Source organism: Suricata suricatta, chromosome 15 (assembly GCF_006229205.1).
Source record: "Suricata suricatta isolate VVHF042 chromosome 15, meerkat_22Aug2017_6uvM2_HiC, whole genome shotgun sequence".
Classification (NCBI taxonomy): Eukaryota; Metazoa; Chordata; class Mammalia; order Carnivora; family Herpestidae; genus Suricata; species Suricata suricatta.
This window is the reverse complement of record NC_043714.1, coordinates 69891719-69909426: the sequence shown is the minus strand read 5'-3', so window position 1 is coordinate 69909426 and position 17708 is coordinate 69891719. Positions and strand designations below refer to the sequence as shown.

General features: G+C 39.7%; 1 protein-coding gene across 3 annotated transcripts in view; it reads right to left on the bottom strand.

Annotated features, from left to right (window-relative positions):
* Positions 1–17708, bottom strand: part of PHF20L1 (PHD finger protein 20 like 1) — an 80303-nt gene that overhangs the window by 40226 nt on the left and 22369 nt on the right. For 2 of the 3 annotated variants that reach the window (XM_029923657.1, XM_029923658.1), the window contains 6 exons: positions 14510–14717; positions 13814–13939; positions 8258–8340; positions 4510–4762; positions 2294–2482; positions 1845–2051 (listed from right to left, as the gene is read on the bottom strand). In XM_029923657.1, coding sequence (XP_029779517.1) covers positions 1845–2051; positions 2294–2482; positions 4510–4762; positions 8258–8340; positions 13814–13939; positions 14510–14717 — 1066 coding nt within the window. Of the gene's footprint in view, positions 1–1844; positions 2052–2293; positions 2483–4509; positions 4763–8251; positions 8341–13813; positions 13940–14509; positions 14718–17708 lie in introns of those variants that run through there. The other variant, XM_029923659.1, reaches the window with a different exon arrangement.

Below are 17708 nucleotides of genomic sequence, written 5' to 3'. Positions count from 1 at the left end.
TATATATATAAAGAAAACAAAAACCCCTCGCACTTGGACTCTACACGAAAGACTACCGAAGTCCCACAAGACTGCAAAATAGTTGAAAGAAGCTAGGAAATAAAAATGCTAAGAGAGAAACGCATGCAAACGACTCAGAATTTCAAAGCAAGTCTGAGAGGCTCACAAAGTTTTAATAAGAAGGTGTCCAATTAGAATATGACCTGAATTCCACTACTTCCTCCAAAAATAAAAAATTAAAAGAAGTTACAGAAATAAATTAGAACCCCTATCATGCCACATTCGAATACTGTGACTGTGTTCAACCCTCTAATAAATGGCCTTTCAGGAACTGACACTTGAACCATGCACTTCCTTGATTGATGCAACGAAGGCGGCCAGATGCCCGCACACCCGGAAGGTCCTCCCCCTCCAACCGACCTGCAGCTTCATCGTCTTATCAATCTCCACTGCTCTCTACCATTCACTTTTCCAGAACACTGTCTTATTACTTTGACTTTCTCAAAGTTGCCTCCAAGACTTACAGAGGAGAAGAATGCTACGCCTTCCCAGCCCCCAAACCACTGCGAGAAGCAAGAACCACACCTCAGTCGTCACTAGCAGCGTGTCCGCCCACGCGCTAGGAGCGCTGAAGAGCGACAAGGGCAGTGCCCCGGTAAGCAGCAAACCCACGTCAACCAGGGATTTCCACTTCGTGCGCAGTCACTATTTTGCCACTTCAGGATGTATAATCTAAAATCGCTCTTCGTTATTCTATAGCTGTTGATACTGGCCTACGTGTCAGTTATGTTGCAACTAGAATATATACATATACATATATATATATTTATTCAAACAAAACACAAACATTGTCAAAGGCACAACTGAAAATAATTTCCCCAGGGGATACAGATTATAACTTTAACATACTTTTCATATATTCAGTTCTGCAAAATACTCCAGATTATTAAACAACTGTATAAGCCTTTCATCAGGAAAAGTATCTCAGAGTCAATGGTAATTCAGAAATTTTGTGGGAAAAGGGAAAAGAAAAACTACCCTAGGGATAAGAAGGGGCTTGGAAAAAGAGTCAAAAGGCAATGGATCATATTTGGGAAATGACAAATGTTTCAAAACCTATAAATCTTCATATTTGGGCACTGATTCTTCTTAAACAAAATGCGGAAACAAAATAACTTCAATCTTTATTTAAAAAATCAAAAAGTGTATTTAATATTACACTTTTACTTTGAAAGAAGGTAAAGGCAGTAATCTAAAAAGTTAGGTTACTTCAGTCATTTTATTTTCATCCGCGTCACCCCCAGGAAGGAGCGGGCTCTGTCTTACGCTGGCCGAGCTGGGAGATGAAGGGACTCCGGGCGGGGGCTATTAAATCATCGGCCCCCAAGCTCCGGGCTGCAGATCAGGAAACAGTCTTACATTTTCCTCCAACTCTGAACTGGCTCAATTCAAACTTCCTTCATCCATCTATCTCCAAACTAGTAATTTACTAGAAGAACATGTGAAATTAGTATTCGTCTTTTTAAAATTATATATACTCTTTGGTTGAGGTTAAAATTTTAGAAAACTTCTGATTAAAATAATGTAACCATATCATATGTTACAGTATCATAAAATTGTCCCCAAAAAGTGTTAGTGGCTGATTTTACACATTAGACCAGGCCAGGTGAAGATGGTAAATGATCTTACGAACAACTTTAAACAGAAACCCTATATCCCACAGATGGTACATAAAACTATCTATGAAGAGGAATTACATATTAAAATAACGTAATTAAACATCAGAATGTCTGTACCCTCGAAGTGCAAGCCTTGCTACTTGTAAAATGATTTTTTTTTTTTACCTGCTGCTGTTGGAGCTCCTCTTCCATCAGCTACTGCTTTGGAAGAAGGATTCGTAAGCATCTGTGTATCTTCCTTTTCTGGCCTGGGACATTCATTAGGGTAAACGGGATCTGGGGCTAGCGGTGCTGAAACTTCTGAAGCACGACTTAAGTCAAGAGGGAGACAGGGTCCCAGCTTCTGAAGTGGCAAACGTGCAACCTCGGGCACTACACAAAATAAAGGATGTAACAGAGTATTAACAGAGGTCAACTGGCTCGGTGAACAACAACGTGGATTAAAATGTCATCGATGTCAAATCGTGCCCAACATAAAGGCACTCGATAATTATTTGTAAACAAAGGGCTTTTAAGGCCAAAAGATGGAAGGAGAAAAAAGAAGCAATGTCTTAAGATTTTAATCATCTTTCTCTCTTTTATGTTTGGTTCTGTAGGAAATCAATATACGTTACCCTCTGGTACTGAAGACTCTTGCTGATTTTGAGAACTGATGGAGAGTACTTTCCCATCAGCGGCTGGAGAGGGAGGAGGAACCTTTTCTACGGAATCGTCGGGCATGGGCAAGGTGGCTAAGCGCTGGGATCGTCTTCTCCGCTCACTATGCTTGAAAGGTCTAGGGGGGTTCACAGGCTGTGGAGAACCTAGAAAAAGATCTTCAATGTTCACGAAGCAGATACATGCCAGGATCATCTTATAATATTTAAGGAGGTAAATGGGAAAAATGATTCAAATTCTGCCTTCTGACGTTGTTAGGTATCCACAAGGAACGGCATGTTCCAAAAGGAATCAAAGGCAAAAACTGCCTTCACAAAAAGCTAATCAAAACTTCTAAGGTCTAAGGCCTACTAGAACCAAAAGAAAATCACATGGAACATCGATTTCAGGTAGTTTCCCAAGTGACAGTCTACAGTTAATTCTCTAATTGTAGATCATTGTGTTAGTTGCCATTCTTCCTTTGGGAAAATAGTCTCTCTGTAGTTGAGATTTTTAAAAATTAAAAAAAAAATAGATCCCTTTTGCTACATTACAAATCAAGAAACTCTAAGGGACAAAAAAGGCAGGGACCATAGGTGACAAAAACCTGACATGCATTGTAGAGTCAGTGCTTTACTTGCCGAAATAAAACTAACATACATAAGTTTATCCCACCCTCGTTCCCACAAATGGATTTTTAGAAACATTTTGGGCCTGATTCATTAAAAAAAAATTGAACACAACAAACTTTAAGTGCTTATTATAGGCAAATAATGAGGATATTAAAATGTAATGCTGTTCTCGCCCTCCTGTATATATTTTTTTATAAATAACTAACTCGGTGGGTCAATTAAGCATCTTCTAGCTAGGTAACATGAAAGGCTGGAAATCTGTGTTTTGTTTTTTAACCTTTAGTTTTCTTCTTTCTACATGGCCTGTAAACATGTTGCAGAATCTAGAACAGGCAGGATTACACAGGCCAATACACTCACGCTAACTCAGAAGGAGGAAATGAGTGGTTGATGCTTTGGGTATTTAAAAGTCGTATTACAAAAAATCAAAATAAAAAGACATAGTGATAACTGAAGAAAGAAATGAAAGGATAAAATTCGATTGCTGTAACATTGTGGCGATAATACCAAAATACAAAACAATTCCAAAATAAAATACTTATCAATGTCATGTGACATCGTGGTGCCCACTAACATTATTTCGTGGCAAATGCCAAAATGAAATGAAGTTTATGAGGAAACAACTGAGTGTTTCTGTTCCCATTCTTTTTATCCGTTTATTAAAAAGAACAAAACCAAAGAATACCACAGCTACTCAAAAATTCAAAAATACAGTCTGGTAGAAAATATGGCAACTGAACTGGGAGAAAGAGACTGTATTTGGCTGATAAAAGTCTTCTCGACGCCAACGTTTTTGACTGTTGTGGGAAATCCATGATACGGAGGAGTTTCTAAGATGATGTGTCCTACTCACTCACTAATCAGGATACTGGTTCACTTGTGGGGATCGCCAAAGGGAAGTGTCTTTTGTCCGGCGACTGTCTCTAACTCAGAATACTAACCGAACCGGAGAAACAGAGTGTCCCCACAAACCTTTTAAATATCCAGATCCACGCTGGAAGGCTATTTTTAAAAAGACTAATTTAACTCCTGAAAGACTGAGTGATTCTGAAACAGTATCATCTTTAAAAATAAGAGGAAGGAAGCATTCTCCTCCCTTCTTCAGTAAGAAGACACTGAAGTTTGGACTCCAAATCCCAGAACAAGAAGGAGTAAAACCTATCGCAGGGATCATCAAGACAACTGGGAACAATAACCAAATCTACGCATGAGACCAGTCTTAGGAGTGGCGGAAAAATACCCAGTGTGAGTCTTTTGGTATCTCTCTGTTTTGGTTTGGTTTTTTGTAATGAATCAGGCCTCTCATTGTGCTCGGATTACTGTTAATTGAGGAGAGTCAAACTACAGAATTTGCGTTATTCAACGTACAGTCTCCACAAGGTAAATCGGTCAGAAATGTAGATGGTTTTTGCCCCTGAAAGAGTTTTAAGCCTTCCCTGTCATATCCACTTAAGTCTGAATTGTTAAAAAGCAACTTCATAAAAATACAATATAACTACAACCAAACTGTTTTTAATGTATCTTATAGGATAAGCAACTATTTTTTAAAAATCTGTGCTCACTAGTTTTATTTATCACTGAAGAAGAAAGCTGAGATACAAGCGTCAAATCCTCGACTTGTATTAACTCTGGGGAAAGTGGTGATTTAGGGGGTTTTATACACCCAGAAGAATCTCCAGATTCATGTTTGCATTTCTTGCTGCGAGCCTTCCCTGAAGACAAAGTTGAGGATAACAGTGCAGGTTTCTGAGTGTTGGCAGAACTGCTAATGTCAGCTTCATTTTTTTTCTGACTTTGAGGTTTAGGTGAAATCGCCTGAATAAATAATAAAAAATTGATATTTTTATTTTGGTTTCTTCATTTTTGTTCTTGTATTCTATTTTGATTGTTAAGCAACTTTAGTATCCAAAAACATTGTTAAGCAACATATAACATTTCTATTACAAATGAAAAACCAAAAAGAACCCCACAAATTATTAACTAAAAGTCGAATAGGCTATCTTTAAAGGGATGCTGTCAGCTTTTGGTCTAAACTCGATTTTTTTAAAAAAGCCATATTATTCATAATAGTCTCACAATATAAAAGGTCATCGTGATGGACAAATATTTTCACGGTATTACTGAAATACACCTCTTTCAAACTGTAGTTACCCACTACCTCGATAACAATTAGGTAAATAACAGCATGTCCATGGTTTGGAGCATTAGAGGAATATTTAAGCTTCTGACATTTAGATGTTTTGTTAAAAAATTTTTTTTATCAAGTTGAATGCAGAGGTCTAAGTAGACAGCTTCCCTTTAAAGAAAGATCTCAACAGGAAAACAATGACCAAATTAACGAAACATTATCTTTAACTCGTTTTAGTGCTGGAAGCTGGAGTCTCATAAGCATAGTGCTTCATGAAATCAGAGCCACCAGCACTACAGAGTTAAAAGACTAAAAAACAATACAAAACAAGCAACAACAACAAAAAAAAACCAAGGAGTAAAACCAAGTGTAAGTTAAAAACATTGGATTTAAAAACAAAATACGTCGCATTCTTAGATGAGAATTTTTACCTTCCTCCTGCCAACTGATACTTTTAAAAAAAAATTAGAACTTTGTCAGTTCTTTCATAAAGGATTTCTTTATTCATTTGGCAGTACAATTTCCTACCTACATGGAAATACATGTGAATGTGTCCAAAGACAACAGAGAATAACCACACTGGATGGATCTACGGTCTCTGGTGCCGGACGGCCTGGGCTGTACCTCGTTCTGATACAAGTCTCTGAGAGCAAAATGGGAGACACACTGTTTCAAAAACCTCTGCCCAGACAGGCAGGCCTCTCTACGGAATTACGTTGCTAACGCTACGATCAACGTGCTCGTCCCCAGGAAACCTTTTTACTTCCTTATCGTTTAGGAGGGATGACCATCAGGTCAGCAGTCTGCAGGTCTCTGGAACACGAAAGCGCATCGTCTGGGGGCCAGAGGGCTTTCTGCTCCCGCTAACGTATAAGGCGCTCCACGTCTGCCGTGCATGTGCCATTGAGCAGGGCACCCGAGGGTGCGCCGCCGGCGGCCTGCGGGACACGCCACGTAAAAGGCTGGTGTCAAGTATACCCCCCTCGTTCGGTTGTCATTGTGTCTAGGCTTGAACTTGCTCATTAGGCATGTGTATAAGTGCGGATTAATCATTTGAAAAAAGTACTCCATAAATGGAAAGGACTCCTAAACTTCTCATAAAAGGTGTTGCCAGAAAAGTAATTAGAGCCATTACTTGTAAGTAAACAAGTTTATTGTTCATCTTCACATGTGTGAGAGACATCACTACAGCATCCAGTACTCTCGAGTTACAAAGTTATAAAACAGGATTTTAAAACTTAAAGTAGTATCTTGATAAGGTGCTTAACTTCTAAACAAGGACAAATTAACATTTTTAAAAACTTACTGAATTATGCATCTAATGCAGGTTTTATCCAAAAGTAAATATAACATGACAATTCCCTATTACAATTAAATAATCTATAATTAATATCTGAGAATTGGGGTTCAAGACCACAGTTTGAATTTTTTTTTCAAGTGTAAATAAAGAAAATCCATTAGCACAGTAAGTTCTGGCTATAGGCCTGTTATAAATCTATGTCTTGAGTGACATTATTTAACTCATTAAGACAACAGAGGTTAGTGACAATCAATACCTCTCCTTTAAGTCTATAATTGTACCAATACTTGTAATTAAGAGTTCTGTAACTCGGCTTTTTAACTTTGAAGCAGGGCAAACAGCATAAAAATTAAGAGTTTGGTTACAAAACATTTTCACAATGAGGCATCATGTTCCTTAAGAATCTAAAATAATTTACAAACTTTTCAGTAATGAGTAATGACTGTTGGTCTCTTTGTTACAAAACTGGCAAGGACTCTCAAAATGTCTTAATGATGCAAACAGAAACAGCCGAGTTACTCAATTTTTCTTTCCTTTTTTCATAAACTCGATTTCAGACTGTTGTTTTCTGTACTTTTCTCTGAAGTGAGCCCTGCCCTCTCCACTGACTCCGACATGTAAGCTTCACAACCACATTCACCGCAGCACGACTGTGCATCATGAGAGATTGACATTGTAATGAATTTTCCAGAAACATTTTATTACCCAAGTCCCTGACGTATTGCATTCGGAGAATACCATAAACAGTGGTGAAAATACAAAATACTGTTAGATATGGGACGTTGAATAGAGTAATACACAGTAAAAAATTTCACTTAAAATTTGGTTGATATGCTGACAATAACAGCAAAGACTTAACCGCTTGATGATCACAGAAAATCAGAAGGTATGATTCGCTGACATATTAATCAATTTAAAAGACCATTGATTTAATACAACATTAATGGAGGCACCAAAACAATGCACTGTTATCAAATCAGGCCTAAAATAACCCTGAAAAACTCAATACAATATCAATTAAATTTGGACTCTTTTTTTAAAACGCATCTAGAGAAGGGCAGAAAATACTCATTTTAAAGTCTTCTTGATTAGGCTACTAATAAAGAAACTTAAATGAATACAAAAAGGATATATTAAAACTACATTAAGGCTCAGATTTTGAAACAGGAGAACCAAGGAGATCAGTTATGGCTATCACTGTGTCCTTACAGTCTTACAGTGCAGTGCCCCAGAAGTTAAGCCCTTAGAGAGTGTAAAAGCATGCACAGCTCATTTATATGTACAGGTACTGTGGGAATGTGAAGGAAGCCAAGGCAAAATCTAGCAACTGCAACCTCCACTTTTAAATTCCTCTATTAGGTGGTTTAAAGACAGACCCTTAATAGTTTTTTAAAATTCTTTTTTTGTAGTTACTAAAATATACATCCTGCAAAAATGTATGGCTCATTGATCAATTCATAAAACACACAGTCAGTCTAACAACACCAATCGTTACAATATAAAAGAAACTTCTTACAAAAGAAGCTTTACTAGATGTCAAAACCCTGTGTTAACTCACAAGTGGAAAGTATTTGTGGAAGGGCCTCTCTGTGAGCTAGGTAAAGGTGATCCAGCTGCAGGCTTACACCCTGGGAGGCCTGTCTCCGGGCCTTCAAATGCTGGAGACAAAGGCTTTAATGCCAGTCTACTGAAAACAAACACTAGCGAAGTCTGTAGTTTATCTGTATACCTTGGAGAAGGCTGAGTTAGAAATATAGCATCGATTAATTAGCTTCCTATTCCCATATCCAATCAAAGGGCAATTTCAATTACGTGGATACTATAGCTCCGTGATCATTCCAGGTGGGAACCTTGAAAAAAATCAAATGCTACCATTTCATACCTGCTCCAGCATTGGAGCCGTTTCATTGAAGTCTTCCTTTTTTTCAGCACCATCCACCCCAACAGCTTTGGATGCCAACAAACCTTGAGGAAAATTGTACAGAAATTGCTCATTAGAAAAAATATTGGCTTTCAATCTAGTCAATTTCCCCCAAACGTTAGCAGTTGAAATCCCCCATCCATTTTAATATACAGGAAACAAATAGTCTCAACAGTTTACTTGACAAAAACACGAAAACCCTTTATAATGACTCAAGAGACTGAATCAGAACTTGAGTTTTTTTTACACAATTCATTTTCTGTACAAAAATATTACTCCTAAAGATATCCTTAAGAAAAAAAAACCACGCATACACATTTTAACTGTATGACATAATGTCTAGGAACCTAAGACTGGTGAGAGTAATACTCATAATATGGGCTTTGGCTATACAAATGAAATAATAGATTTAATATCAAGATCTGAGAAATCCTTCCAAACATCTATTAGACTTTGTTGTTATATTAGCTAAACAACTACTCCCAGTGTTTAATTCCACATGGATCTTTCGACCAAGGCTTCATGGGTTTATCCCCAGAGCCCACTGTACCACCTTATCTTCCTGACAAAGTGCCCAAAACTCTGATGGATCGGTTTCACGTCAATGGGGGAAAAACTGCAGGTCTTTCCCACATTCGGACTTAATACTACAGCTTCATTCTACAAACGGTGAAATAATTTGGGAATTCCAGTTTACTCCAATGTGTATCGCTAATTCTCAATTTTCCAGGGCAGAGTATTTTATCTAGAGCACATAAATTAACCTTATAATAAAACTCTGTCTTAATTTATAAACTAAAGGCATTTACTTGGGCAAGATTCTTTGCTAAGCACCTGACAAGTACTGTCGCTACAGCCAAGTTTAGAACGCTTGCGTAATACAGCAAGTGTGTCTTCGCTTATGACCCCTGGGCACATAGAAGGTCACGTCTGCCATGTCCAAGCTGGCTACAGCAGACCTCCGCTTCGAAGGGGAGCCTGGTGACCAGTCACCACCATTAACAGTCAGCTTCCTGCAGCGGATACACCGCCCGGACCACGGAGGCTGCCTAGGAGTGCAGTGAACAGGAGGGAACAGTGCCCCCAAGGCCCCCAGGCCCCCAGCTGCCTCAAGAAACAGAGCCACCCACGTGGCAACATCAATGGACTGTTTTAGGTAACTATCTCGAAGATGTTAAGTAATCTAAGTGGGAATTCAAATATAGAGATGTTAAATTAGGCCAAAAGCACCTTCCCTTTATTAGAAAACTGAATATCCAGCACCCGGAATTGTTCATTTAAAACAGAAAAGGCTCAGTGTAAAACAATGATTTCCACAGATCAAGGACTGGTATTAAAAATGTGTCTGGTCCCGTCTGAGATAACAGTCTACGTAGTTTGCTCACACAATATTAAATGTAGATTTAAATGGAGCTGGGGGGAGGGGAGGCCAATATAGAAATAATGTTACAAAAAGCTTACAAACCATAAATTCCATCCTGATTATATTAATATCACTTCTGAACATATTTTTAGAGGCCTGAAACAGATGCAGCATGGTGTATTTCCTTAACATTTAAAACCACGTTCACTAGGTTTTTCTTCTCTAGCTAATATTTTTGAGAATCACTACTACTGAAATGGAAAGAGAAACAATTAGGGAATCAAGTTCATTTGCGAGGGAAATGAGTAGAGTTTCCACTTCTAAGGTTTACTCAAACAGGGCAAATATTCTGCTATTCAATCTATCAAATATATCTTGTACTTTGTTTCCTTTCTTAGAGGTGATAGAAGTACTTTTTAAATCTCATCAGTACATAGCAGAGACCTCAAATTACAAAAATGAGGTACAAGTTTTAAAAGAAACAAAATAATTCAGACATACTCATGAATGTAAATTAGGATATTACAGACCCAGTTAATTAAAAGCAATTCCCACCCAAAGGTTTGTGATGGAAAAATGAAGTTTTGTAATGTTCTTATAAAAAGTAATGGCGGGGGGGGGGACGCCTGGGTGGCTCAGTCGGTTAAGCGTCCGACTTCAGCTCAAGTCATGATCTCACAGTTCGTGGGTTCGAGCCCCGCCTCAGGCTCTGTGCTGACAGCTAGCTCAGAGCCTGGAGCCTGCTTCAGATTCTGTCTCCCTCGCTCTCTGCCCCTCCCCCACTCATGCTCTGTTTGTCTCAATAATAAATAAAAACAAAAAAATAATAAAAATTTTTAAAAAGTAATGGGGCATTTAATAAAAACTACTCAAAATTGGATTAGAAAACATAATGCTTAGTATTCAGTGAATTCAAATGCCTCAGATATGATCAAGAAAATCTTTCCGAACTTTATATACATGCTATCTTACAAAGAGGTAACCAAATACAAACAAGGGGGCAGAAATAAAAGTCTCTCAAAGGTCTCTGACTATTGCTGCCTTAAGAGGCTGTCCGAAATCTGTTTTCTTGGCCTGTGAATATTCTGGGTAAAAACGCAACATCCTTAGTGAAAGGAAAGAGATACAGATGAAGTTAGTTTTACTTATTTGTAAATGCTTATTAATTACAGGACGCTAACAGGCCCACGTCCAAAAGAATGTATCTGTAATTATCTTAACAGAATGCATTATGCAGCTTCAAGATGTTATGTAAATACCAGATAAAAGTAGAACATCAAATATTACTAAGGCCCACCCGCAAAGTTACAATTCCTCAACAAGGTACTTCAGCTACAAAATCCCAGCTGTCTGCCTCTGCCGAACGCACAGAAGAGCGGCCAGAGGGCCCCGGAAGGGCAAAGGGGAGGAGGCATGAGTAAGCAGTGAAATCTGTGCTCTAATCTTCAGCCAGGGACTCCACCACCGGGAATTCAAACAGAGGATTCAAACACAACATTCTTGCTGGGAATAAGAATCAAATATTCTTGAAATTATCATCCGTAACATGTACTGGCCCGTTCCAACCTCTGGGTTTTTTCCAATAATTTTTGAAGTTCCTCAAGCTGTACAAACGTATCCAAGCTGGCTGAAATTCTGGGAACCCCTAGAACTGGTAGAATCAGACCATGCACCAATTGCTGTTTCTTCCATTGCTCCCTTGACAATTTGTATCTTAAAATCTACTCAAATTTGCTTGCAGTCTGCTTGCAACTTTGTCCCAAAGCATGGACTGTTGAATCTCTCCATAAAACTGTCAGTTCTAAATCAGGATGCATAAAGTACATAACTATCAATAAGGGTTGTCACATAATGAAAAATAGGTCACCGGAAGGGCATATATACACCATGCAACTACCATTTCAATATGCGCTTGTTCGAAAACTCCCAAAAAAGGCCATCCTACACCATCCCCTAATCAGAGTTCAGGTTTAGAATCTCTACAGGGTGTGGCTATCGGGAAGGGAACAGAAAGAGAGTAAATATAGGAATTTAATTTATCCAGGGGCTGGTCCGCTTAGTTCCAGCCTGAATGATTTCAAAGATAAGTAAAATGTGGAGCGGGGGAACACACGTCAGAGCAGGCCAGGATGCTTCCACGATCGTAGCCTGATTCCACTTAGCAGCAAAGGGGCAAATTGGTAGGCTTGATGTAGGTGAGCTTGATACATTTAAAATACACCATAATCCCATAACACAATCACTATTTTATATTGTTCTCATCTCTTTTTATGGCCTGCAAATGAAATTGACTACACAGAGGCAAGCCAAGTTTCAACTGTAGAAAACAGTCTTATAAAAGATCTATTATCTTTCTGCATGATATAATGGCAACATGAAAACAGAAACAGGTGATTCAAAGGATTACCATACATTCAAATCTTCTGAGTCAATAAAAGGAAAAAAGCATAATGGCTTCACATCTGTGAAATCTTACACTTTTCTACTGCTGCCCCAACTGCCAGGAAGTAAGGACAAAGTCCCACTAAGCAACCAGTGGTATTAGGACTTCCTTGAGACACAGGGTAAAATGGTTTTCCCGCCACTACTGTCTTTTCAAAGCCACATGTAAATAATACATTGTTGTGGACTAAGCTATTTTCTCCTTTTGTTTCTTTAAATGGGGGGGCAGGGGGCGCCTTGGGCTGGAAATGCTCAGTAGGGCACACGTAAGAATATACTGCCTGAAACTAAAAGCAGGTTATCCAGACGGCAGGGCAGGAAAAGCCTGGAGGCTGGTAAGCTGGCAGGCACACGGCGTCAGAGTCAGAGTCACGGTCACCATCACGTCCATCTCCCTGGGCTTGGCCCCTGTGGGAGTGCTGTTCTAGTCTTGGGAGCACTGGGGTTGGAAGCGCTTTCGTCTCCCGCCACAGCACACAGCCCCACTTCCCATCCTGCCAGCGCAGACCTGACGTCTCAGTCACCTGACAGCACTCTGGCTTGCTCCAGAGCTAAGAGTGTCTGAGGAAAAGGTGGAATGGGTGAATTAGTCTGAAATATTTCCTGTCCTTGGGCCAAAAATATTCCTTATCAGCAAAAGGCACAAAAATAATGTTAACAAGCGGAAAGACTAAATGTTCTCACCTGTTGAAACCAATGATAATCACAAGGAATACTATGATAATAAAACAACGGGTCTAAAGAACACTCAGCTGCAGGGTCCTTTTTCAGTGGGATTCTATTCCTCCGGTCAGAACGTTTGATTTACATGTACTCTGTGATCTGACAGTGACACCAAGCGTCTTCAAATTATTTAAAAGAATGCCAACAAAGGTTTATACAGCTTTATTAGGCCAAAGACACTAAAAACCATTTTGTCCTCAAAAGAAGAACACATGATTGAATAATTAAAAGTATCTTAACTCTGCTTTTAACACATACTCAGAAAAATTAAACATGTTTACGATCTCGTAGAAAAACTAGAATCGTTCAGCTGAACAGGCCCTGGAAGTGACGGGCCCTCGTGTGACTGGCCCTGATTCCAATACTTAAACCCCTTCTCCTGTGAACACTGGCCACACTGGGATTGCCAGAGTTTTCAGGGTCCTAACACCCTGCCTCCTAAATTAAAGCAGGCACAAAAAAAATTAGATGAGAGTCTAGGAACCAACCTGAAGATAAGAAATGTAAGAAACTTCTGGAAGTACTTTTACTTTGGGAACACACAGATCCAGGAACACTCATCTTCCCAGCCATACTCGCTGCCATCTCTAAGGAGCCCAGGCAAGAGTAGGAAGGTCTGTGTGATATTTAGAACCTCAGAGACTGTGTCCTCCCCAGGCGGACAAAAGCAGATAATTCGAGTCTTAACAGAAACTACTCCTGCCACCAGGGTGATATAAAAACTACGGAATTTTATCACATTTGATCCTATTCACCCTCACAACATCCCTGTGAGGTAGGCAGAAAACAGGCGACAGTTTTCACATTTCACAAGAGAAAAAGCTGACAGCACTGAAGAATGTTGACCCTGAGGAACCATGAAGTACCTGTCTTCCCTGTGAACTGGTTTGTTACACTACAACAACAGATACATTTTGCTTTATTAAAAACAAACTAGTCTAAAACCAAACCCTCCATTCCCCCCAACCAAAAGAATCATTGTAGTTTACCAGTAATCTTGTTAAGTCGAGCTCTCTTTGCCTGAAATGAGTTGCCTTGATTATTTTTCCTCTTGTTTGATAATGTGCTCTCTGGCTGTGGAAAGACCATCTTTGGAACGTTCTCTACATGAAGTCCTACTTTTAATAGAATACACAAGTGAGAGTTTATCTAGAATCCAAAGTTAAAACACATGATTTGTTTTTAAATAGCAAAATAGTAAAAATGCTTTGCACTTATTTTTTTTTAACCTAGTGCTTGACACAGAACTTCAAAAACTCAAATTTCTCCAGACTGATATATTAGAAATAAAAAGCGACCAAGTCGTTATTCTTTAGGAAAGAAAAGCGAGACAAAAAGGACTCACTGCTTCTCCCATATTACGTCTTGAAACACATGCAGAAGCATTTAAAAAGTTAGAGGAGAAAAAAACCCACAAAACAAAAACCCCAAAGCCTACTAACAAGAACTTAGCGTCAAGATCTGAACTCGCTTCTATTCAAGAATGCCGAGGGCACCCGTGAGCCAGGGCCCACGCTAGACCGCTACCCCGGCTCTGTTACTCGCCGCAAAAGTTAGCCACTTACGCTAGGGAAGAGCCCAACCATGTAACCACAGCCCCGAACCACAGGTCGCCAAGGGGTCTGGCTTACTCACTAGGTGAGTTCACCCCGCCACAGGAATGAACGTAAGAATATATTTTGTACCAAATGTTTCACTAGACGTGGGCAGATCTTCCTTCTTCTCCACTTCGGATGAAGCTATAGAAGGCGTAGTCTCCTCCTTCTTTGAAGGTACTTTAAACCATTTCCTCTCCTCTTTGTCTCTATCTTTACTGCTGTTAGCGCTGGTGCGGGGTCTGCTCCCTGTTTTATTCTTGGCTGCAGTAGCTGCTTTGACTAAAGCTATCCAATCCTCCAAAGGAAAAACAAAACATGTGAAGTATTAAAAAATTAATCAAAATTCAATTACACTAATAAAAACATGTCTCACATTTTCAAAGCAACAAAATCTCACACACACACACATATGTAAAAAAACGAATTAATTATTTTTACAAGATAAATCATCAACATGGTAATTATCAAATTTACTGACCTAATGGATTAGTGGGATTATATAACCTTACATAAAAGAGGGAAATATTCAATAGCAAATATTCCTTTGCTACTATTTTCACAGGAATAAAATCTAAAATAAAAGAGGAAGCCCGGTAACAAATCAGGAACACGACATGACCTTCCGTCTCAGTACTTTGGATCTAAATGGTGAACTGCGTTTCTTTTCTGAATACAACAAATCATAGAAGAATTGGGAGAAAAATGTTTATGTTGCAATTTGGCAAAGATGAAAAGAAATGCATTTCCAGTGAACAATATTCCTCGTTGGGAAGAATGTAACAAAGTATGGATGATTTCACAGAATTCAAGATATGATTTAATTAATTTTTAAAGCTTTGACAGTTTGGACACCAAAGTATCAGAACAGCTTAATATTACTAAAGAAAAAAAAAAGAAAAAATTACTAAAGAAAAAAGAGCCACGTGGTTTGACCAAAGTGTCTTATATACACATGGTGAGGCTCCAGACTAATTTCCCGCACTCTACAACTTCCTGGATTTGTGCTGATTACCATTCTTCTGCGATGCAGGGATTTATTCTTCCTGTGTTGATGTTTAAAGTTAGTTGCTACGTAATTTTTCTAAACTAAAAATGCTTATTGTAAAAAGTACGGAGGGGCTCCTGAGTGGCTCAGTCGGTTAAGCATCCAACTCTTGATTTCAGCTCAGATCATGGTCCCAGGGTCTGAGAGCAAGCCCCGCATCAGGCTCTGCGCTGGGCGTGGAACCTGAGATTCTCCCCCCCTCGCCCCACCCCCATGCTTGCTCAGTGTCTCTCTCTCTCTCTCAAAAAAAAAAAAAAAAAGGAAATCTGTATAAAAGTAAAAGAGTGGTGTTAACATTTAAATCTTCACAACCAAAAAGATGTTCTTAAAACAAGTTATTTGTAGTATCTCTACAATTAATTTTCCACTATGGCCACTAAGCTTCAAAGAGACCAGCTCAAATTGAACCAAAATGGGTAATACACTAAATTCTTAGTCCAAGTATCTACAACTACTTCTCTACATCAAAAACAACTTCACAAGTTACATTAACCAACCTCAATCATTAGTCAACAGAGGTTGATGGCTGCTCAGTCATGAAAATATATGGTGAAGACACTAAGCCACTAAAAATAAACCAACAAACAAAACCTGTTTCTTTCATTAAAAAAATATATATATATATATTTACAAAAACTATGTTTCTTTCTCTCCCTCATGATGGAAACGGACTGAAAACTTCATGGGACTGCACCGCACTGCTCATTCCGCAGTCCCGTCAAGCACCTCGCTCCACGTGCCAGGAGGCCCGCCAAGCAGTCACGAGCAACAGAGACTGCTGCCCGGAAGGCCCCGCACCCACGGGCTCCGAGGGACCGCGTCTCTGTGCCCACCTGGAAAACACCCAGCATCCAGCTTTCTCAGTATTCAAACTGTGTCCCCAGTGCAGGTCTTATTAAAAAGCAAATTGAGACACGATTGTAAGTTACACATTTATGTCTCTAGTCTGCCAAAAATATAAAAATAAAAATAAAAAACAACCTCAAAACAAACCAGTATTGTCCAACCCCATGTTCACTTAGAGCTACGTTTTTTGGTGCTCCCTATAAGGAATTGAAAGGCAATAAAATTAACTATAAGACAGTGTGACAGGAGAGGCAGTAGAGGAGTAACACAATGCCACGGAAGAACAAAACAAAGTCACGGCGACCAGTGTGTGCGAGCGGGCACAGGGGCAGGTGCGGGCTGGGGAGCTGAGGGCTCCGGCTGGCTGGCCCCTGACACTGACACTGAAGTACTGCAGAGAGAGCACCAGTGGCCCAGACAGAGGGCAGTCCACACAGCAGGAGGAGGAACAGAAGTACAACCAGAGAAGCAGACTGTGCAATTCAGCAGGGACCAGACCTGTGCAGCCTTACTAAGAGCACAGTGTTCACCTCTGGGTTCCATGCTGCGGGAAAACCTTTATAAATTGTTACAGAAATGCTGACGAATGCCAGAGGTACATTCCACTCCAGCTCTTTTTCTATCCAATGAACAGCACACCGGGAGAGATTCCTGTTTTACCTCTCCAAAGTGCAATTAGGTATTTTTTAAAAGTGCCTGATCATATGACTTGTTAATCACGGAATCAACACAGGTGTGTCATTAAAGAATTCTCCCTTTATTTTGCCCTTATATTTATTATTTATTTTAAGAAAAAGTGCACGCATGAGCTGGAAAGAAGGGCAGAGGGAGTGAGAGAGAGAAACTTAAGCAGGCCCCATGCTCAGCACAGAGTCTAGCATGGGCCTCAATCCCACAACCCTGGGGTCATGACCTAAGCCGAAATCAAGAGTCAGACACTCAACCAACTAGGCCAGGCAGGTGCTCCCCTCCTCTACTTTTAAATAGGTTAAGATTCAGTATTAAAAATAACTGGGGTGATCCTTTGACGAATTGGAACTCCTGATACGCTTCAGCGCTCCCTGTAGGTAACAGAGCCGTGCACAGTGCACAGCGTGCCGAAGTCACGTGGGACCTCACAGTCACCTGCGCATTACGCTCGTGTGACATTTTCAGTCAGTCGCTCAATTCTCTAAGTTCTGAATTCCTCAGATGTGAGACAGGAGTATCAGTCACAGCTACGTCAAAGGATCTGCTATGGGAACCCAATTAAATAACGCATGCAGAAAAGCGCTTCATAAATAGTCAGGGACCTTATGAGCAATGCTTTAGCACTAGTGAGTTTTACATCAGCACACGTGCAAGAAGACAAGATAGGATAGAAAAAGCCACAGGAAGTTTAGAGAAGGGTATTTC